Raw genomic sequence first — 21,991 nt, forward strand, 5'->3', positions numbered from 1 at the left:
TCCAGAAAAACTAACCAGTGATAATATGTTTTGCTATACATTTTTTGGCTTTTCCTTTAGTTATTATTTCTTAGTACGGACAAACTGGTGTTTTATGTCATGTTTATAAAGGCCTTTCCCATCTCAAGAATATAAACATATTCACCCATATTGTCTGATGATTTTCTTTAAAAGTTTTAAGATGTTTGTTTCATCTGTAATTTTGATGTAGAGAGAGAGACCCAGTTTGTTTTTAAATGAGTAACTAGTTCTCCCGACACTAATTAATTTTTAAGTTCCTCTTTCCCCAAAGCTTTTCTAAGGTATAATATGCTTTTATCCTTTTTCCAATTTCTAGGTTTCAACACTTAACTCATTTATCTTCTATTATGTTTAGTAATTGAAATGCTTAAATCATGAAATTTTCTCCAAGTGCGGTGTTGGCTGCATCCCATGAGTTTTAAAACACATGTAATTTTTTCTTCATTAATTTAATTTTTTGATATTTATGCACCCAATTATGGTTTTAACTTCTTCATTTTTAAAGAACTGTTTACATGAGCTTTTTAAAATTTACAAATGTTAGGAATTTTATTTGTTTTTAGCTTTACTGTAGGGTGATTAAGGAATCAGGTTTGCACTATTTGTTTCAAAATGCATTTAAATATGAGTGCTCACAAATTTGCATGTCTCCACTGCTCAGGAGCCAGGCTTCCTTTTCCCCCCACTGCATCTAATATAAGTAAAAGTGAGGAAATATTTTCCCTGTTCTAAATTGTTACTTGTAATGTGCTCTGGGTTAGGACATTAGAAAATACACAGTAGAAGCATGTGGATTTCTTACAGGGAAAGTGTTTGAGCATCATTTCAAGAACTTTATGGCAAAACTGTTGGCTGTTCAGATATCATTTTGTCTCCTCCTTAGTTCTTATTGCTGTTTCTGACTTTCCTTAGAGTTGGATGTGTCAAAGGATGCCGGGGCCAACATTTCCCAATATACCTTTAGAAAGTTTGTTTGAAGGGTAATCAACCAAGATCTCCAGGCTTGCTCTAAGCCCAGACAGGGTATTAGGATTTCTGGGGTCTGGCCCCACTCCACTACTGACTGGTTGTGTGATAATAGACACTCCGCTCTGTGCCTCAGCATCCCCATCTTTAAATGGTGGTGGTGGGGAGTGTTGTGAGTCTGATGGTCTTTAGGAAACTTCTAGGTGACTAGATGAAGCTAGAATCATGGGCAAAGCAAAAGGGACATGGAGGGGAGAAGTGGCATAGGAGTAAGTAAGGGAATCAGTAAAAGGGGGCCACCCGCTTGGTCACTCTCTTCTCTTAAGTTCTCCACTGAGAGAAGGGGACATGGTGTGTGCATGGTAGGTCTGGGAGTCATGGATGGGAGAGGGTAACAGACAAATGTTTGGGTCACTGAGTTAAGATTTAAAACCTGAGCTGAGAGCAAACTTGAATGCCCAAGAAACCAGCCATACCTTCTATGCTTTGCTGATATATTTATTGATATATTTCCCCTTCTCACTTGATGGTGACAAAAAGCAGATGGATCCCCATCCTACCCACCCCCCAATAAAATACAGACACAGATTTCATTCAGCATATACAAGCATTGGGGCGTGTCCAAATTCACCTCACTGGGTTACCAGAGCCAGGAGAGGTTAGATCTTAGGGGGCAGTCTGAGCACCTGAGGCCCAGGAATTGAGCAGGCCAATGCTGAAAAGAGGCTGCCACTCTGGGCCCTGCCACTGGGGTGCCAGCAGAGGCTATAGAATCAAATCATGGTGAAAAGAGCTGCCTAGCCCTGTCATGTGGTATAGAAGGTGACAGTGGGCTCCTGGGTAGTTTCCAGTGAGATCCACAGTCCCATAGAAATCTGTGCGTCAGGGTTCTCATCTGCAAAATGGGGATAAGAATCCTGCCCTGAATATATCACAGGGCTATGAGACTCAAAATAGAAATAATTTGTCAAAAGTGCTTTTGCAAAAGGTAAAGTGCTATACAAATTTAAGGGAATTCAATTGATTGATTGTGATTGTCAGAGTGCCCCAGGGATAGGAGTGGACTGGTTCATGGGTCCAGGGGCCAAGGAAGTGGCAGAACTCCTATGCTGTGCCTTAGCTGGGCACCAATCAATGTGGGTAATGCCCACTGCAAAGCAGAGTTCCCTTAGTTTCTTGGCTCCGGGAAGTCACCATGGCCTAGCACCTGGGTCGGGGCTGGGAAAGTCACTGGGAAAGTTACAGAAAGAGTCACAAGGGTCAAGTAGGAGGAAGAAGGTGGCATAAAAAGCAGGGGGTCATAGTATCATCACACACGAAAATAGATACCCACTGGATGCAAGGTATTGAATTGGTACTGCAGATGAGGAATGAAGGCCAGCGGGGAAGGGAGATGGAGATGTCACAGCAGCAGAGGGAGGGATACTGTCCTCAATTGCTGACTCCCCTCCTCCTAAAGGGATAATGTCAGTGTCCGTCTATCTGCAGGGGAAGGGAGGGCAGGGAGACAGAATCAAGAAAATAATAATCTGACTTAAGGATGGGGATTCCCTCCTGCTGTTAACACTGCTGCCCAGCATCTTAAGGAGGTGTCAGGAACAGGCAAGTAGCTGGTCTGTGCACTTTGAGGCTGAGGCCAGAGCTGGGCCTGGAGCACCACAAAGGCAGTACTGGTTTTCTGGGAAAAGGCAGTGGGTGTTAGCCCTTTTGGGAGATAGCTAATCCACTCATACATGGACACCATCTTAGGGAGCTGGTCACTGAGAGCCTACATTTTGAAGCCTGAGCATCATAAATGCCCCTTGAGGAACAGAGAGGGGTGTCATTTTACTTGAAATGGGCTGCTAAGGAGATTCAGTGAATGGGCCAGGTAGGGGAGAGGGCCAGCAAGGACCAATTCCCTGCAGGCTTCTATTTGGGCAAGGGGGAAGGAAAGACACTCTCTAGTTTGCTCCTGCTGCTGCTGCTGCTATTTTCCCCCAACTCCCTAGGCAAAGGCTGTGGGACCTCCTGGGGAACTGGGGAGGCTGCCCCACAGGGTACCAGCTGGTGCCTACAGGTTAAGGCAAACAAGCCAGTAGAGCACATTGAAGAAAAAGAAGGTGACTGGGAAAATCACTCGCGAGTAGTTATCAAGGCGGTAGACATGGATGAAGAGGCGGCCCTGCTGCCAGGTGCTGCCCTCACAAGTGGGGACCGTGCAGCAGTACTTCTCGCACCACTTGCAACAGCCACCAGGGCGAGGGGTGCTGCCTGGCCTGACGGACTGCCGGGCTGGGCAAGATGGGCCCTCCTCTTCCTCACTCTCCTCTTCCTCACTTTCCTCCTCCTCCTCGGGGTCCTCAATGTCGCACACAAAAGCTTCCGGATGCTCGATGACACGGACACGGGAAGGGGTTGGGTCACGTGCATGGGCACGAGGCTGAAAGGAACAAGGGAAGAAGTCAGAACAAGGCAAGGGAAGGTGAACCAAGCCTAGGTGCTGCCTCAGGGTTTCCTGGAGATTCCGTCCTTGGCACACTGTTTCTTTCCCCCCAGAATTCCCACCATCACATCAGAAAGTTTACTCAACTCCCCCCAAAGCCCCAGGTTACCCCCATCACTTGGTGAGCTGGCCACCCAAGTGTCATGAGTCCTAGTGCCCTCACTTGCATGCCTCCGTACTCCAAAGCCTTGCCACCACTCCCATACCCAGCTCATACATGACGAAGTTTCGGAGAACCACGGGATGCTGTCCGGTTGTAGGTCAGGAAGTTGAGCACAGCAAACTCCATCAGAGCACAGAAGCAGAAGATGAAGCAGATCGCAATATAGAAATCCAAGGCTGTGATATAGGAGACACGTGGGAAATTCTTCCGGGAAAAGGTGCCCAAAGTGGTCATGGTGAGTACAGAAGTGATCCCTGTGAAAGCACAGGAGTGGAGGTGGGCGGAGCTACTGTTCTATATATTACACTTTGGAAAGGACCCCTGAAAATGCAATTCTGTGCCTCATGTGTATGCTCACCTTACCCACTTACCTAAAGAAGTCCTGGCCGGAGCACAGTCTTTCTTGATCCAAAAGGAAATCCAGGAGATCATCGTGGTCACAGAAGAAGGAACATAGTTTTGAAAGGCCACAAAGCCAAACCTCCTGCTCACGTTGAAGAAAAGCGTCATGACTACGTAATCGCCTGGAAGATATTTTAAAATTATCACTTCATTACAGCATTGCCATGAGGGTCTCCCACACGCAAGACATGCATATTAAGGGTCCTATTGTTCAGCTCATGGGATGACCACCACGGTCCTAGGATAGAGGCACATTAATCCAATGCCACACATGGAGGATCAGAAGAAGCCCGAGAGAAGACTCACAACAAGACCCGTGGTCAGTTAAGAGCTAAGCCAGGGCTAGAACCTTAATAACTTCTTTCTCAGTTCGCTGGCCCACATCGCACATCTGTCTTACCAGGATGGGGGACAGAATAGTCAAATGAAAGAAGTAAAATCAGTTAGGCTTCTAGATATCAGAACCATACAGTTAATGTCCAGATGGCTGACTGAGGCCTTTACAACCACTGAGGTGCCATATCTAGTCTGCAGAATCATTGCCTTATACGTGCACTACTGGCCCTTACAATGTATACTCTCAGGAAATGAACTAAAAGTGATCTGTGGTGGGGGAAGCACAGAAGCTATTCAGCCTCCTTCCTATACATTCATATGCTGGTGAAATGCCTTAGTTAGCACTGTTCCATCAATGGCCAAAAGAAATCACTTGCCTACCCCAAACCTCTGATGGTTTCCTGCTCCACAGGAGCTACAGAATCAAGTCTACACTCTGTAATCTGACACTAAAGGCTCACCACAACCTGGCTCCAACTGACATCTTACATGTACACCCTACTCTAAGCTAACCCCCATTTACTCAGATTCCCTGAGATATCATGCATATATTTATACCAATATTCAAACCCTGGACTCCCTGTTCTTAGTCTATTACCCTAGCCCAAATTGAGTGTTTCAAGAAAATAGAAGAATTAGTTGAAAGTGAAAATTTCAGTCAGCCCTCTAGATGTCAGGTCTGCAGAGTATACATCCACAAGGCAGACTGAGGTCTTCGCATTCATTGGGTATCATGTCCTTGATGTTGGCTCTCAGCCTAGATAGTGATGGCTCCTACAGGACCTGATGACAACCTATATCTACAGTTGGCATCTTCTACTGTACATTTCATGTTGCCTTATACTCTGACACACCCATCCCAAACACTCTGCATGCTCACCATGACTCCAGGGATTTTGGAGTCTTTTCTGAGGCCAGAATATCCCTTTTTCCTCTCCACATCATGTTGGATTTATAATAGTTCAAATTCTGGCTCCTTAGTGAAGCTAAGCTCCAACTTTCCACCTCAGTGATGCTGTAGAATTCCCTGGCCTTGAGTTAGGTGGGTTTTTAAACCCCTTCATGACAGGGCTCATCTGAGCCCTGTTGCTACGCTCCTGCCCATCCATGCACAGCACAGCCCGGAACCTAGCAGATGCTCAACAACTCTTGCTACTTCCTGGCAACAGCTTTGTAAGGCAGACTAGAACAATAACCTGTCCATGTGTCTTCTTATTTTAGAAAATAGATCACCTGCCCAGCAATTCTGGGTATGTTGGGACTGAATGAGAAGAGCAGCCTTTCCTACTCACCTTGTCAGCACTGACACTCAAGGGGCAAGACTTCTCAGAATCTTCTGGAAAAAGGCAAGGAAGTAGCCTGGGGTCAGTTGAATACCTGTGTCCAGAATAGTAGCTTTGTGGATAGAACTCCTCCTCCAGGGCTGCTGCAGGGACCACTCGCACTTGCCTACTAGCCAGAATGTATTTACCAAGATCCTAGTTCCCTTGTCCTGGGGTATTGACTGCAATTTAAGACAGCCCTACTCAGCTACAACCACTCCCCACAAAACTTTGCTGAGTTTATATATTCTTGTTACAACAAGATTTATTATTCTATCAGCCTTTTCTATTTTTATTTTATTTATTTCAGCAAAGAAGAACCTTCTCTACTTGTCAAGAGATGGGAATTTGTCTTTTAAGGCCAAGTGAAGGATATTAACACACACTTTCTTATTTCTGAGGAATGGAGGAGCATGGGTAAGGGAAAAAAAGATACCTGGGGCTAAGGAGCCAAAGGGGGAAAAAGCTAGAGATGCTTTCTGCTCTTATCTGCTTTAGCCAGACCACAGTTGGTCACTGCACTGTCAGAGGAACACAATCAAAAAGACTGTGTCCAGAGGACTGGGACTAGAAGGATGAGTGGAGCCAAAGCTTTGAAGAACAGGGGGGAGAAAAAAGAACTATGGTTGTATAGTCTATAAAAGAATATGACCCAGGGCTGGAACCATAATACTAGTTCTTTTATCTTGACCCGGTGGAAGACTCACTGGACTTACTGTAAGCTCAGTATTTGTAGGGAAAAAGAACTAAGTCTAATGGGTGGAAGTTCCAGAGACTCCAATTTCAGATGAACAGGGAGATTTTTCTGATGAACAGAATTGTCTAGAGAAGGAAGAAACTCACTTGCGAGAAAGCAAAATCCTAATCATGGGTAAAATTCTATCAAAAGCTCAACAGCCAACAGTGAAAGATGACTCACTCACTGGGGGCAAGGCTGGACTCTCTGAATGCCTCCTGAAGCAGGGATTCTCTGGTTGAAGGCCCAAGGTGGCCAGAGTAGCATGCTCCCACTTCATTCTGAACGCTTAGGAGCTGAGTACATAAGTTTGTTCCAGATGGAGAGAACTGCCCAGGGACTGACTGAAAGAGTTTGGGTCCAGTCCCAAAGATAACTATGATACTGAAGAAACCATGATTCAAGATCAACTCATCTCTAGCAGAAGAGAAAAAAGCCCTTCTCCTTTCTCCCAAGAACCTCTTCTCTCCCAAGGAGGACTGGTGCTTACCTATTGTCATTGCTTTGGTGATGATGCTGGCTCTGGGGCTTTGTAGTCACTAGGGCACCATTTTGAAACAATGCACAACCATCTACTAAACGGAACCACTAGTGACTTGAAAGCCCCTGGGCCTTGTCTCCTCTGCTGCTTTTTGATGATGGGTCCCCAACCTGTCTGGGGAAACTGAGGTGCAGAAAGGCAAGAGGCATGCCAATGGTTAGCTGGCAGAAGAGCAAGGGTCCTAAGTCAAAGGTAGTAAAATTGTTTACCCAGAGCCCCCGAGAAAAAGGAAAGCATTTGTAAAGCAGCCCTCTGCCCCTGCCTAGTGCTGCGCAAGCAAAGCTCTAGCCGGATGAGCATGAGCTATCCCTCACCCAGTGACCAATTCAACAAGTAAAGAAAAAGCAGATTTTCCGCCTAGCCACATGGAAGCAAAGCAAGACGCTTCCCATGGCAAATGGCTGGTTGGGTGACTGGTTCCATCCGTATTCTGGAAACGATGAGGGCAGTGCCGCCACTGCCCTGACTTGGTCAGTATGTGTGAAGAGGGTTTCCAGGGCTGCTCTGGGAGCAACGCTAGGGAGGTCCCTTGGCTCCTCATTCAGATCACCTAGGAACACAAGCAAAGACACTCACACCTAATTGGGAGCTAAAGTTTAAGAGACCCAGGACCCTCCCCTTTAGTCCTTGTTAGGGACAAAGTCAGAAAACCAGTGATCACCATGTCCACATTGAATCCACCATGAAGTCTTTCACAGGAATCTGTGCGTATCAGACCTGCTCCTTTAAAATAAATGTTGATATAGCAGCCACTGTAGCTGCTGAAACCTCCTCCATATTATCCCAGCCCTCACCTAGCTGATGACACAACTCAAGCCTCCACCTCCCATTAGGAAGGGCTTTGCATCCCACTCAACTAGAACCACTTGGATTGCTTCTGAGTATGTAGAAGTCACATGACCTCCATTTCCCAAAGTCATCCAAGTAGGTCAGTTGTAACAAAGACTTCGAAACTGAAGGGTGTGCATGACAAACCTAGTTGCAAATTTTGACAGCAATAAAACAATCTACTTACCTACCCTCTGCGGGGCTTGGCAAAGCACTTACTTCTTTGCAGATGAGACTGAGATGTAGTTACAAAGTCTCAGTTTCCTCTGCAAACAGTTGTAAGTGCTTAGCATTTACAAAACAGGAGCCATGTTCTACAGTATTTTCATGGGATGATTACATAAGCATTTGGATGAATGGATGGCCACCTCCAGTCATCCCTACCACCCTCCTGGGCCTCTGCTGCCTAGCCCTGGCTCAAAGGCACACTTACCAGCTACGGTTGTGATAGTTTCAGTCGTGTTGCTCACTCCTATAAAATCAAACTGGAAGAGCTTCCAGGAATTACTCTCATTGATTACAAGCTTGAAATTTTCCCACTTGTAGATGATCTCATTCTCAGGATAGGAAACTGTAAGGCAACGTGGGAAGGAGAGTCATGTGAGACTGGGAAGCCCAGCTGAGGTCTCCACCAGCATGGTGTCTGACTCTGGCCTCACCAGCTGTGGGACCTTACCTCTCTTACCTCATTGCTGAAGTCCATCCAATAAGTGCATTTACTGAGCATTCCTCAGTACCACGCCCTGTGCTGGACATACAGAAACAAGCAAGGCAGGAGCCCTGCTCTCAAGCACTCACATTTTATTGAGTAAGACAGTAAGTACACATCTGTAATTGTTGGAATACATCTGAGAAGCCTCCGCCCATGGGAGAGTGTGGAAACAAAGAAGGGAAAGATCAGTTGGGGACACACCCAGAAAAGATTCCAGAGAGTAGGTGACATTCCCAATAAGTCTTAAAAGTCCAATATAAACATTCTCTGTATGGATGAGGCTGAAGGGGTGAGGAGGGTGTTCTATGCACAGAAAGATGAAAATGCCTGATGTATTATGGAAATGTCAAAAGTTCAGGATGGCTAGCCCACAGAGGATGGATGAGGTATGTAGGAGTAGATAGCACGGGCCAGTTCATGAAGGGCCTTGAAGACTATTCTAAGCAATTTGGAATTGATCGATGAGAGTTCAGGAAGGATCTGAAACTAAGAAGTGACCTAGTCTAGATGATGCTTCAGCTAGGTCACTCTAGTTCTTATACGAGGATGGCCTGTTGTCAGGGAGACCAGTTATGGGAGGCCAGTTCAGTAACCAGTGCACAATAAAATGAATGAAGGCAGGATTCGAAGCTGTGGCAGTGAGAATGCAGAGAAATAGGATCGACAGAGATTCAGGAGGGAACACCAACAGGATGTGTTGATTGAATAGATGGGGAGGTGAAGGAGAAAGAAGCATCAAAGTTCTTGGCTTGGACAACAGAGTGGGTGATGGTGCCTTTCAATGAGACAAATGGGAACACAGAAGCAACACATCTGTCTTGGGGGTAGAGGTTCGGTGGAGACCATATATTTAGTTTTGAACATGTTCAGCTTCAAAGTGAAGATGTTGCAAAGTCCAAGTGGAATATGACAAAGACCTAAACCAAGGTAGTAGTGACAGTGGAGATGGAAAGCCGACATACTTGAGATACACTTCAGAGGCCGGTGACTGATTTGAGGTGGGGTGGACAGGAGAAGGATGAACCCAACGTGAAGCCCAGGTTAAGCAACACAGTATTGTTAGCAGGAAAGGAGATGAGGATGGATTGGGAGGTCCTGGACAACTTTGGCACCATCTTAGGGGAAAAAGCAGAGGCAGAAAAATGTAAAGGGAAAGGATGAGAAAAAGAAGGGGCCCAGCATGATGACTCTGGGGCCCCAGAAACCTAAGAAGGTACTCACAGCTAGAGAAAGACAGAGGGCAAGAGTGAGAATCCATTGGAAATTTGAGCATGTGGAGTGAGCATCCAGCATCAATGGTCATCCTGGAAGGGAGAAAGGAGCCTCATTAGGCTGACCCTGAACACTTAGGTATCCACCCAGCTTGGGCCTGGGGACCACCACCAATGTGTGGCAATGGTGGGAGCTGAGACAAAGAGCTCAAAGGAGAGACAAAAAGAGAGGAAGAACAGCTTGGAAATATCTGGCTACTCTGGTCTCCATCATCAGAGAAACGTATGGACTAACTTAGATGGAATTTTGCTTCTTGCCCATCCCACCTTCAAGGACCTGCCAACACTCTCCCACTCTTTATTGCCTCCCTGCCACCTTATCACCTGTACACAACCTTTCCCAGCCAGGCATTCAAGTATCCAGCCTGGTCTTAGGTATCTTTCCAACTGCTGTGTTGCTGCTCCGCCTGGACAATTCCACCACTGTGGACATGTCTTTACATCCAGTGCCCACTTGGGGTGGAACTGTCTACACAACACAGTCACCGTGCTACATTCTAGTTGGGGGAGCTCTGGACTTGGAGCCAAGTAACTAGATATCAGTCCAAGCTCTGCTACAAACTTGGTGTGTGGTCTTAAGCAATATCTTTCTATTTTGAGGCCTTAGTGTGTGTGTCAGTACATGAGGGGATTGAGCTCATGGTCTAGGAAAGCTGGAGGGGCCCTTAGAAGTATCATTCAGGATGAAACCTCTGCCCATGTTTCTTTGGCAAAAATTCTCAGGAGGGGAAGAAGAGTCTCAAGAGGCAAGACTCCAGAGGCTTGACATACCTGATTGTGTACAACACCTTGCCATCCTTGTGGATGCGGACCATCTGGTTGGGCATGGTGATCGAATGCTCTTGGGTCCTCTTAGAATTCCTAAAAAAGGTGTCTGGGATCCATAACAGGCTCACCAAGTTGCCATTCAGAACAAAGCTTTCAAAGCTGCCATTGAAACGAAGGCGTTCATCATACCAAGTCTGGTAGAAGGTGATGTCAATGGTGTATTCCTGGTGGCAAGGATAGAAAAGCACACATTTGGGGCTGTGCAGGCAAAGAACATTCCCATGCCATCCTGTGATGGGCCTATCAAGTAGATAGGGACCCACTTAGGTTTGCACAGAGGAAAACAGCATGAGCTTGGCTGTAGGATGTTTTCTATTTCCAGGTATTCCCAAAAGAAAAAAACATTCCTGAATGAACAACAATCTGGGAAGATGCATTTAATCCAGAAACACACAGGTGATGGTGGCTTAATTGTACAGGCTGGCCTCATCACGTAACTACTCCCTTGTAGCAGGCCAACACCCACTCAGCCCCCATATTTCCATAGCAAATCAAAGATCTCAGGTCAAAATCATTCTAAACATTTACAAACACACACACTTTTGATTGCATACAGTGAAGTTGCCCCTTTCAGCTTTTATTTGGGGAGCACAGATGTTAATTAACCCATGATTATTTGGTCTCTAGATATTGCATAGCCCATAAATTATTTTTTTTGAAGATAAGGATTCAATTTAATAAAACTTTACCACTCACAGACATGCAGAGGGAGGTAGTCTGAGGTTTGAGTAGCAACTAATTAAAGAAATTTTAAGGGATTGTAGTATTTAACCAGAACATTTACAGTCAGCCCTCTGTATCTGTGGGTTCCACATCTGCAGATTCAAATCCCCCCAAAAAATTCCAGAAAGTTCCAAAAAGCAAAACTTGAGTTTGTCCCTCACTCACAACTATTTACATAGCATTTACATTGTATTTGGTGTCATAAGTAATATAGAGATGATTTAAAGTTTACAAGAGGATGTGCACAGGTTATATGTAAATACTACACCATTTTATATAAGGGACTTGCGCATCCTCAGATTTTGGTATCTGTGGGGGTGGGAGGTGTCCTAGAACCAATCTGCAACATATTCTGAGGGAGGATTGTATTGAGAGTTTTCTATGTACCAGACAAATGCTATGTGAACAAAATTCTCATGATTGGACTTTCAAGAAGCTTACAATTCTCATTAGCCTATAAATTACTAAACATCAAAAAGAATTTTTAATAGCAAGAAGCATGAGAAGCTAGAAATCTCACCACTGGTATTGAAGAGAGAAAAAACAGACTGTAATAGAACTGAAGGAAGCTGCTGGAACAGCAAGTACCAGAACTATGCCAAGGTAGAACCTTGAGGGCTAGGCCAATCTCCTTTATTTTAGAGGTAGCAACACTGAGGCTCAGAGAGAAAGGAGCCTCAAAGTTCAAACTCAAACAGTTCATGGGAACATACTGGCTCTGATGCTCAGAGCACCGTTAACATGGCCTTGCCCTGGGACGACCTTCACCCATCTTCCTCTCCAGTGCTTACTTCACTTGCTCCAAGAATCTCTTTAGGATCAAGGTCCAGTTTTCCTCTGCAGGACCCCTAGGTCTTTCCCCTGAGTTATCCTGCATCAAACAATGAACACCAACTGGAAACCCACAACCTGGGAGGCCTGTAGAGCCCTCAGGGTGGGGATGCAGAGGGTCAATACAATCCCTGCTTGCCTTTGCTGATCAGGCCAAAAGGTGGTGAGAGCCACTGCAAAATTGCAGGGAGCCAGACCCCCAGGCCGAGAATGTTCCCTCGAGGAGTCCAGAGCATCACACAGAAAAAAGCTGGCAGCCTGGCTACCAGTCACATGGGAGCCCCCAGCCCTGCCCTGCCCAGCCACACCAGCCTTTACAAGTGGCCTTCAGGGTGGCTCTGCAGTCCTAAGTGGCTGGCAGTTCCAAATTGGCCTACAGAACTTCTGGGTAGCCAGAGGAAGCCTTCCCCTCTACAATCCACGCCTGGCTCCTGCTCTATGTTAGAGTGTTTCAAATGAGCATTTAATTTCTATTTAACAAGATTCCAATTGTAACTTCACTACACATCAACTGATAACTAACGGTTCAGTTTTTCCCCAGTTTGACAAGGGGGCTTGTTTTCTCTCCCTGAGGACAAATTCTGAGCTCTACGCAACTTCTGATTGACTGAAGGATGTTGGAACTCCTCCTCACCAAGTACTGGACTCTACAGAATCACCAGAGAAAAGTAGCCTGTACAAGGACTGGGACCTCCCACAGCTTTAAAGAACTATTTGGAAGTATGTAGAAAGCCAGACTTCTCCGGGAAATTTAATACCACATAAGTGTTTGGAATGTTCTAAAGGCACTTGGCCCAGGCGATAGCACTATGTTACCAGCCAAAGAAAATCAAATTGTTGGCTCCTCTTTGGACCAGCTCTGTGTTGCATGCCAGGTTCGGTGACTGCTGGGTTATTAAACTGTATCTCTCAGGCTTGTCAGGTATCATCACTTCAGGTGAGCCCAATGCTGCCAACATTAGTAGGCATAGAGCAAAGAGGGATAGGGTATTCAGCTACTGTGAGTGGGGCTGCTGCTCTGCTGCCACACAGGCTCTTGCAGATGATAGAAATAGGTTTCCCAAAATTATATCTTACGCAAATAGCAAGGAGATTGTAGCCACAGATACTCTACTACTCTTCAGGCCACTTTCTCCATCCCCCCACCAATGATCTGAAAGGTCCCTTTCCTGTTAACAGTAAACAGTGGCCATGATGGTGGACCAGAAGAACTCAACCTCTGGCTCAGAACCCAGCGTTTCTTAGTTTATCAACAATTTTAATCAAACTGATTGCTAAATTCATACTCACTTAGTGGTAAGCACATTGATAACAGCAAAAAGAGTAAATCTGACATCAAGGGAAGAGGAAAAAAAGAGCTTTAAAACGTCAACAGAAACTCAAAAAGATCTGTCTCCTCTCATGTTTCTCTTCTTCCTTGTTATTTCCCAAAAGTTCATGGCTTTTCCATCTTCAGCAGTTTTTCTCATGCTCTTGCTCACTCTAAGGGAAGCCACCTGCCAGATGGAGAGGCCCACATGGCAAGGACTGTGGAAGGCCTACAGACAGCAGCCAGAGAAGAACTGAACCCTGCCAACAACCACGTGAGAACTTGGAAGTGGATCCTCCCTTAGTCGAGTCTTCAGATGAGACCCCAGCCCCAACTGACACCTTAACTGCAGCCTTGTGAGACCCTGAAACAGAGGACCCAGCTAAGTCATGCCTGGATTCCTAACCCACAGGAGCTGTGACCTAATGACTACTTGTCATTTTAAAACACTGTGTTTTAGGGTAATTTTTTTGCATAGCCATATATAAGTACATTGTGCCTCAAGAACTAGGCAGCCAAACAAAGCATCACAGTGGGAAACCCCACTCTTCCACTCAGCCTATGTAAACACCTTGATCTTCCATGAATGTTTACTTACCTTTGAGTGTCTATTTGCAAGTGCCATCTCAGAGCCTAGACTCTGAGCTCACCCACTCACATGGTGCTTCTTGGGTACCAGTGTGTATGCTAAAACTGTGTCTGACTTGAGCCAGGTCAAGGTTATGGCTGTGATGGATTTGGTTACCACAGCCTTCCTCATTATCAGGCTCCGCAGATGAAAGTAACATTTGCAGAACATCTTTTATAATTCGTTTGCTCAGCTAATATATACTGGGTCCCTGACATCAAGAAACCCATAGTTGACAGAGCAAGGCAGACAGAGTACATAATTACAGTACAGTGAGGTAGAGAAGGTCAGGTAAACAAGTGTGATATAAGTTGAAGGATAAGGTAGAAAATTGGAACAATGCCATCCCAAAGTGGAAACAGCTTGAACAAAGGCTCAGGAGTACCAGATAGCCTGGGAACACCCGTATGCTAGTGTGACTAGTGCATGTGGTCTCTAAAGGGGTGAAAAGAAATAAAAATAGAGCCCTGGGTTGGCTCTAGCCATGGAGAGCCCTGACTGCTAGAGTGTGGGGTTGAACTTCATGCTTTAAGCAGGGTCAGGACTGCAGGAGGCACATCTCTCAGGAGGCCAGGTTAGTAGGTAGATTGGGGGGTAGGCAGGGACCTTGTGTTTTGTATATATCAAGTGGGAGATAATGGAGGCTAACTGGGGACAGTAGTGACACTGGGATGATAGCAACAGAAAGAGAAAGACAAATACCGTATGCTAACACATATATAGGGAATTTAAGGGAAAAAAACGTCATGAAGAACCTAGGGGCAAGACGGGAATAAAGACACAGACCTACTAGAGAATGGACTTGAGGACATGGGGAGGGGGAAGGGTAAGCTGTGACAAAGTGAGAGAGTGGCATGGACATATATATACTACCAAACATAAAACAGATACCTAGTGGGAAGCTGCCGCATAGCACAGGGAGATCAGCTCAGTGCTTTGTGACCACCTAGAGGGGTGGGATAGGGAGGGTGGGAGGGAGGGAGACGCAAGAGGAAGGAGATATGGGAACATGTGTATATGTATAACTGATTCACTTTGTTATAAAGCAGAAACTAACACACCATTGTAAAGCAATTATACTCCAATAAAGATGTAAAAAAAAAAAAAAGGAAAGAAAGAAAAGGAGACAAGGAACTAGGGCAAAATTAGAGAAACACTCCTAGAGGAAGAGTTGGTAACTACAGGCTTAAGTCCAAAAAAATTCATTATCAGAAGAAAAGAGCAATCCACTGTGTTGTTTAAAGTTGCTTTATTATTTTTATTTTGAATGAAAGACAGGAAGATACAGTCAGGATTCTGAAGGTCCTCTTCAGGCAGCAAGGGACTTGTTCCTTTCAGCCTCCTTCTCAAGTCCATGTTTGTTAAAATCTCTCCCCCCAAAAACTCTTGTTACAGACACACAGAAAAAACAAGTATGTGAAAGCCCCACTATAATCAAAGCTCAGTACTCACCATGTCCAGGATAGAGATAGGCCCAAGGGTGTTGACAGAGAGCTCAACAGTGACCACAGTGGGCCTCTCTGTAAAGTAAGCAGAAGTGGCAGAGGTAAGTGTTAAACAGAAGCATGGGGCAGGGGAGGGTGTGGTCAGTGGGGAATAAAGGGGGTAAGGGTTGGACTACATGGTTTCAACATCCGATACCATTTCTTTCTTTATTCTTTCATGGCAAGATCCAATTCATAGACTGTTAAGAGCTGAACATACCTCGAAGGTCAATCACCTAGTCCAGTCATCTCATTTTATAGTTGGACAAACTGAGGGTGAGAGAAGGGAAAAATCTAGACCAAGGTCAATGGCATTGCTGAGACCAGAGTTGACATCTCTTACCTGGCAGGTCAGCAAAAGTTGTTCCTGCCCACATGCAGGGCACTATCACCTACACCCCAGGCCCATTCTCCACACTTAGGCCCTCAATCCTCCTCCCCTCCGGGGTGGGGGAGAACTGTGTTCTGCTACTCACCGCCAATGCCAGGGCGCAGTTTGTAGTCATAGTTATTCAAGATACCATCCAGGATTTCAGTGGCTGTTGGCATTTTGCCAAGTCTGTCATGGGTATCAATAGCAGTGGGCTTTATTTCTTCAGGGGGGAGTTCCTTATCAGGAGCCTGGGGTTTGGGGCCGTAGACATCATCATCACTGGCAGAGGGTCCCTTCTCTGATTCAACATGAGGTCCTTCAATCCTAGAACATACAAACAAACAAGTGAAGCTCTGTCCTCTGCTCTGTAGGGGACCCAGCTGGTACTTCTTGGGACAGAAGCAAACCAAAATAAGCCTGCAACCCAGGGCATAGTTAAAGAATGACTGGTAACAGTAAATTAAGAGCCAGTAACAGATTATTCTTGTTAATTTCTTCTAAAGCTGCTGCTCTCTGGGAACTTCCCATGCTATCCTTTTTTTTATGGTCATACTTTATTTTAAAAAAATCAATAACAAAAGCAAGTTTGAGATTTTAAAAGAATTTTTAACGTAAAATCAAGAGGGTATTGGTGTATGAGCTCTGGCCAATCAGCTGCCATTACCAGCCTTGGTCTTAGTCTGCCTGACTAGTGACACCTGGGAGCAAATGGGCAGGCAGAGGGCCAGGATTGCTGAGGAATGCTCAGGAAAGCCACAGCACTCTCCCAGCGGGGGCTAGGACACTGGGAAAATTCTGCATTTCTTTGCTTTTGGGATACTCCATTGCATTGGAGTTGGGGGCTGGGGGTAGGGGAAGCTCTGAGCACTGAGAAAAGACAAAGACTGTCATTCAGGAAATAGATGGTCAACAGGAGTCCAACCTGAGTGCCACAGCCATGCACCACAGCCAAAAAATAATATAAAGAATTAAACTAAAAATTTTTTAAAACTTAAAAAAGCCATCTGCTAATGTATGAAGCTCACTGATGGTGTTAGAAATCAGGGCCATGCTACCTTTGCTGGGAGGCAGTGAGGAAGGGGGCACCAGGGGGTGTCTTGATACCAGTGTGATCATTTTCTGACAACTCATCAGCCGTGCACTTATGATCTGAGCACTTTTCTGCATATATGTTCTAATTCAATAAAAAGTATTTTGAAATCTGCAAATATATGGACCTTATTTGAATCCTGATTTTAAAAGGCAAAGCATAAAAAACAAAACAAACACAACACAACAAAAATATATTTATGACACAATAAGGAAGATTTGAATACTGACTGGTTAGTTTCTTCAGCATGAAGAAGTTATTCTAAAAATTTTGGTGTGATAGTGGTATTTTATTATGTTTTTGAAGTCCTTATGATTAGAAATACATACTAAAATAATTGCATATGAAATGATATGATGTCTGAGATTTGCTTTAAAAGAATTTAAGCTGGAAATGGAGAGTGGGTGGGATACAGAGAAAATAAGACTGGTTATGAGTTGATAATTAATGAGGCTGGTGATGGGTACATGGAGATTCACTCTACTGTTATATGTCTTTGAAAAAAATTTATAATTAAAAGCTTTTTAAAAAGCCATCATCAAAATTAATCTGTGATGTTGGAAGGCAGGAGAGTGTTTTCCTTTGGGGAGAAGGGTGTACTTGGAGGGGGAATGTGGTGAAGCTTTTGAGGGGTGGGGGAGTGGACTGGCAATGTTCTATTTCCTGGTCTAGGTGCTGGTTACATGGGCATGTTTACTTTGTGAAAATCTACTCCTGATTTTTACACTTTTATATTCTGTTACACTTCCAAAATGATTTTATTTTTACAAAGGCAATTGGACAACTTGCTTCTGCAAATAAGGGGTTAACAAGGCAGGAGATGGGGGCATGGTCTCTGTACTGCAGACCAAGGAACTGCCAACTTGAGCAGTAAAATGCGTTTTCCTGCAGTATTTCAAGCTCTTAGAATTGCTTAACTGGCATACAGATGTGCCAAGTCTATGCCATTTCTTATGTCTGAAGTGGCTAATTCCCACTGTGGGCAAGGGAAGAACTGGGCTTGGGAAAAGCAGTTTCCATTTCCAAATATCATATCCAGAGATGTCCTCTTTCCCTGAGGCTTTTCCCCCAGTCATCTGAGTAGATCATGCCAGCCACCGTGGGAGGGGAGGAGGGAGAACTAGGGAACTGGTACCCTGCAAAATGAGTGACTTGAATGGGAGCAAGGCATGATCAGGACTGGCACTGTTAGCCAAGACCACCCAAGAGCCTGCAATGACCCCCTCCCAGAAGTCCAAAGTCAACAACAAAACCCCGAGGTTCAAGAGGCAAACAAACAAGCAAAGGCCCTAAGACCACCGAAGCCTTTCTGCTCCCAGACTACGTCTGCTATGAAAGTGAGATCAGAGGGTCTTGAGGTTGCTGTCATCCTACAAATAGCTTTTGTCAGTAAAAAAATTTCAAATGAACAACAACAACAACAAAAACACCCTCATCCTGGGATCCTTGGGGTTAAGGGGCTGCTGACAATGTATACCTTTCCTCAGCTAGCCATTAAGCCCACTTTCAAAGCTAGAAATAACAGAAAAGTGAAAATACTCATGCACTGGACTAGTGGGATCTTTCCATGGGGGCTTTTCAGGCATCCACAATCCTCTAGATGTGATGATCTAAGATGGAGGTGAATTTCTGCAACCCCTCCCCCATGAGGATGCTCAGTCAACTAGCTAGGGAGAGGGAAGGGACCATGAGAAGGGCCACTGGATTGTATTTTTCCAAATCAGTCCTCTTTTTCGCCTTACAGATAGAGAAACTGAGGCCCAAATGGGGGGAGGGGCTGTGCCCACACAAGTGATTTTAAGCTGAGCCTGGACCAGAGGGAGGTGGTTCAAGGTGGCCCTTGCCAGCACACCCCGCTGCCACCTCCCCAGCTCTTTAATGACATCACAGGTTGCCCTGCTGACAGTGTCTGAACGTCAGTTACTGCAGCCCTTCCCCCTGGCTGGAAGGTTAGTTTCCATCACAACGGCCCCTCTTCTCTGCTGTTTTCCTCTCTGCTCCCTCTCCCTCATTCTGCACCACAGACCCCTCTTTTGCCCTAACCAGTCACCATGTCATCTTCTCCCAACCAGTCCAATTCACATCTGGAGTGATGTGGATGACTGGAAATTCCTAGCACGCATTCAGAAATATTTACCAAGCCCCCTGATGAGGCCAGCCCCTCCACTCCCCAGTGCACCAATGAGTCAGCAGGGAGCCCCACAGCCCCTCCCTTGAGGAGCTAAAGCATTTTGGGGTGGGGAGAGAATCCATCTCCCCTCTCCCCCTCCCCAAAACAGAAAAGCAAGACAAATCCAGTGACATGGAGGCTTCTAGAATGCTGGAAAGATCAGGAAGCTTAGGAACTTGTGACAGCTTGTGCCCAATGGGAAATCATCTCAAAAATATGAAGCAGTCATCTTCCACCCTCAAAAGCCAGAAATGCAGGGGACAACCTTCCTGGCAAAGTCCCAGGGCCAGAAGAAGGTGTAAGGGAAGCTGGCTGCTCAGGGGAAACCTGCTGCTAGTCTTTTGAAAAGCGGAGAGGTATTGAAATGCAGGACCCAAATCACAGACCTAAGAGATTACCATTTCTGGCCTCTGGCTCCCATCTGCCCAAGACCCAGCAGGGTGTCTGGGGAGATAAGGGCGGAAGAGAGAAGCTGGCAGCAGAGGGGGGATGAGGTGGACAGCTGGGGTGGGAACTCTTAGACTAAACCAGGGCTCCTGCCTGGGACTGGCACCAAGAGGAGTGGTGGGAAGGGAAGTAAGTAAAGTCAGAGTTGTCTGGCACAGTGCCTGGTACTCACTAGGCGCTCAGGAAAAAAAATATATATATATATATTTTTTTTTTTTTTTTTTTGAACGAGAGGACAGACTAGTCAACACTCAAACATTTCAAGCGCAGTTTCCACCCACTGCCCGCACGACTTTCTGGGCGCCACCTTCCCAAAGTCCCCCAATCCCCCCAGTCCCCAGAAGCGCGAGCCTGCCCTGGCCGCTCGCCTCTTGCCTCGAAAGGCTCAGAAAGGGAGGGACGTGCTCTCTCGTTCCCCGGCCGCCGCAGTGGTTTGGAGAGCGGGAGTCCCGAGGAGTAGAGGGAGGGGGGACAGGAGCGGCCAGGTGACAGGCGTCCTGTCTTCCTTCCTGGGAGCCCCTTCAGGGGCCCAGGGAGCTCGTCCTAGGGGAAGCGGTGCGGAGGCTTGCCGCGCGCGTCGAGGGGACGCGGGATCAGGCTAGACCGTGCGAGGGCCAGGGGCAGAGTGGGCGCGGGGCTCGAGGAACACGGGGTGCGGGGGTCTCAGGAGCCGGCCTCGCTCCCGGAGAGAGGGAGCTGGGCTCGGAGGGATCCTGAGTCCTGGGTTGGAGACTTACCTCGACGGAAGGATTATGAACGTGCCCAGTAGGATCAGGAGAACTTTGGTCAACATCGTGGCGGGGACCGGCGCGACCACCTGTGCGGAGGTCGCTGCGCAAGGTCTGGCCGCACTGAGCGCAGTGTGGAGGGTTTTGTTGGGCTCCAACTTTCACTCCTCCCACTTGCCCCGCCCCACGCCCCCCATCCTGGCCCCGCCCCCTAAGCCCCGATGGAAATCTCCGACGACGTGTTTGCTGCTGCGGAGGGAGGGGTAGGCTCCGGCGGGCGTAGGGAGGAGGGAGAGGAGGAAGGAGCCCTGTCGCCAAGGCCCCCCCGCCCCCCGCCGCCACCACCGCAGCGCTGCCAGACAGCCAGGAGCGGGGGACGCGGGGGAGGGAGGAAGAGGCGAGCCTGCGGTGTGCGGGCCCCAGGCGGGGAAACCGGCGGCCCGCCGCTGCGGCTGGGAGAGAGGCTGCAGACTGGGCCTGGCAGGGGCAAGGTGGGGGGTTGCGACTCCCTCAGCCCGCTGGTGCGCATTGGGGTCAGACTGTGGCTTCCAGCCCTTGGATCCCCCCACCACCTGTTGCATCTCATCACTTTCCCAAGTCCCCTGACCTCTGAGATTTCCCCCACCCTCACTACACACCTTCCAGTCCTTCAGAGCACATCCTTTGGCATCCAAAGGAAGCTGAGTAACTTAGCATCTTCCTTGGCACAGAGGAAAAAAAGAGACTTGGGAGTCTCCCCAGGAAGCTCTGATCTGAGTTACCACACAGGCCATTTCCCCAGGTATTTAGGGGTGGGGGAGGACCCACCAACAGAGGACCAGCCCAAGGCATTCAGGGTAGGACTTTCTCTGATCCCAAAGGAAACAATGACACAATGTGGCTCACAGTTCAGTCCAGGGGCCTGGGTGTGAGAGGGACCACCTGAGGTGGAGGGACCTTGGAAATCCTCTTTCCAATATTGGCTGCCTATATCTTTCTGGCTCCTGGTGATGCCAGAAGTGAGAAGGCACTAGGGGTGGAGGTGGGGTGCAGGGGTCAGTGGCCCCATTCAGGGGGGACATCTCAAGTCTCAAGCATCCTCGGACTTCATCTTTCTTGCCTAGACCCTCATGATTCACGTCAGAGGGGAAGGGATTGCAGAGATTTGCCTGTCAAGCTGATGCCAAACACTAGCAGCATCCTCACCTGTTGCTCTAGAAAGGGCTGTGTGCATCCCAGCCCCCAGGACGGCTCCCTGGAGAGGCTTTGCTGTACCACGCTAATCTAATACACCCTCTCCATCACCCCACCCCCATCTCATCACTCTGCTTTGTCATATTCACAACACTGCTCACTAACTGATGATTTTCTTGGGCATTTCTTTGTGAGCTCGTTTATGGAGCAAGCTCAGTAACAAAAAAGAAAACAAAACAAAACCAAACAACGTGTCTGTCTGGATTTTTCACCATATCCCTGAAACTTAAGATGAGTTTTGGGCACACAGTGGGCACCCAACAAAAATTTGTTACCGGCCTGTGTGTGTCTAAGTGCCACTGAGTTCACTGGGATCTGGCTCCGTTCAGACTGTGCAAGAGAGAAGAAAAGACTGCAGGACACA

General features: G+C 46.9%; 1 protein-coding gene across 3 annotated transcripts; it reads right to left on the reverse strand.

Moving 5' to 3' along the window:
• Positions 1–1,502: 1,502 nt before the first annotated feature.
• On the reverse strand, positions 1,503–20,505 carry GABRE (gamma-aminobutyric acid type A receptor subunit epsilon). 3 transcript variants are annotated; one of them, XM_049705032.1, is made up of 10 exons: positions 20,404–20,505; positions 16,063–16,283; positions 15,555–15,622; positions 10,741–10,775; positions 10,555–10,644; positions 9,734–9,816; positions 8,234–8,371; positions 4,007–4,159; positions 3,690–3,889; positions 1,503–3,409 (listed from the first exon to the last, which is right to left on the reverse strand). In XM_049705032.1, exons 1-10 carry the CDS (start codon positions 20,457–20,459, stop codon positions 3,041–3,043), a joined length of 1,413 nt encoding a protein of 470 aa, XP_049560989.1. In that variant the 5' UTR covers positions 20,460–20,505; the 3' UTR covers positions 1,503–3,040. The 3 variants fall into 3 exon arrangements, with proteins under 3 accessions (XP_049560989.1, XP_033269467.1, XP_004284131.1); XM_033413576.2 differs by having other exon boundaries at positions 3,690–3,811; positions 10,555–10,775; XM_004284083.3 differs by having other exon boundaries at positions 10,555–10,775.
• Between the last annotated feature and the right edge of the window lie 1,486 nt (positions 20,506–21,991).

This window comes from Orcinus orca, chromosome X, assembly GCF_937001465.1.
Source record: "Orcinus orca chromosome X, mOrcOrc1.1, whole genome shotgun sequence".
In the NCBI taxonomy this organism is placed as follows: Eukaryota; Metazoa; Chordata; class Mammalia; order Artiodactyla; family Delphinidae; genus Orcinus; species Orcinus orca.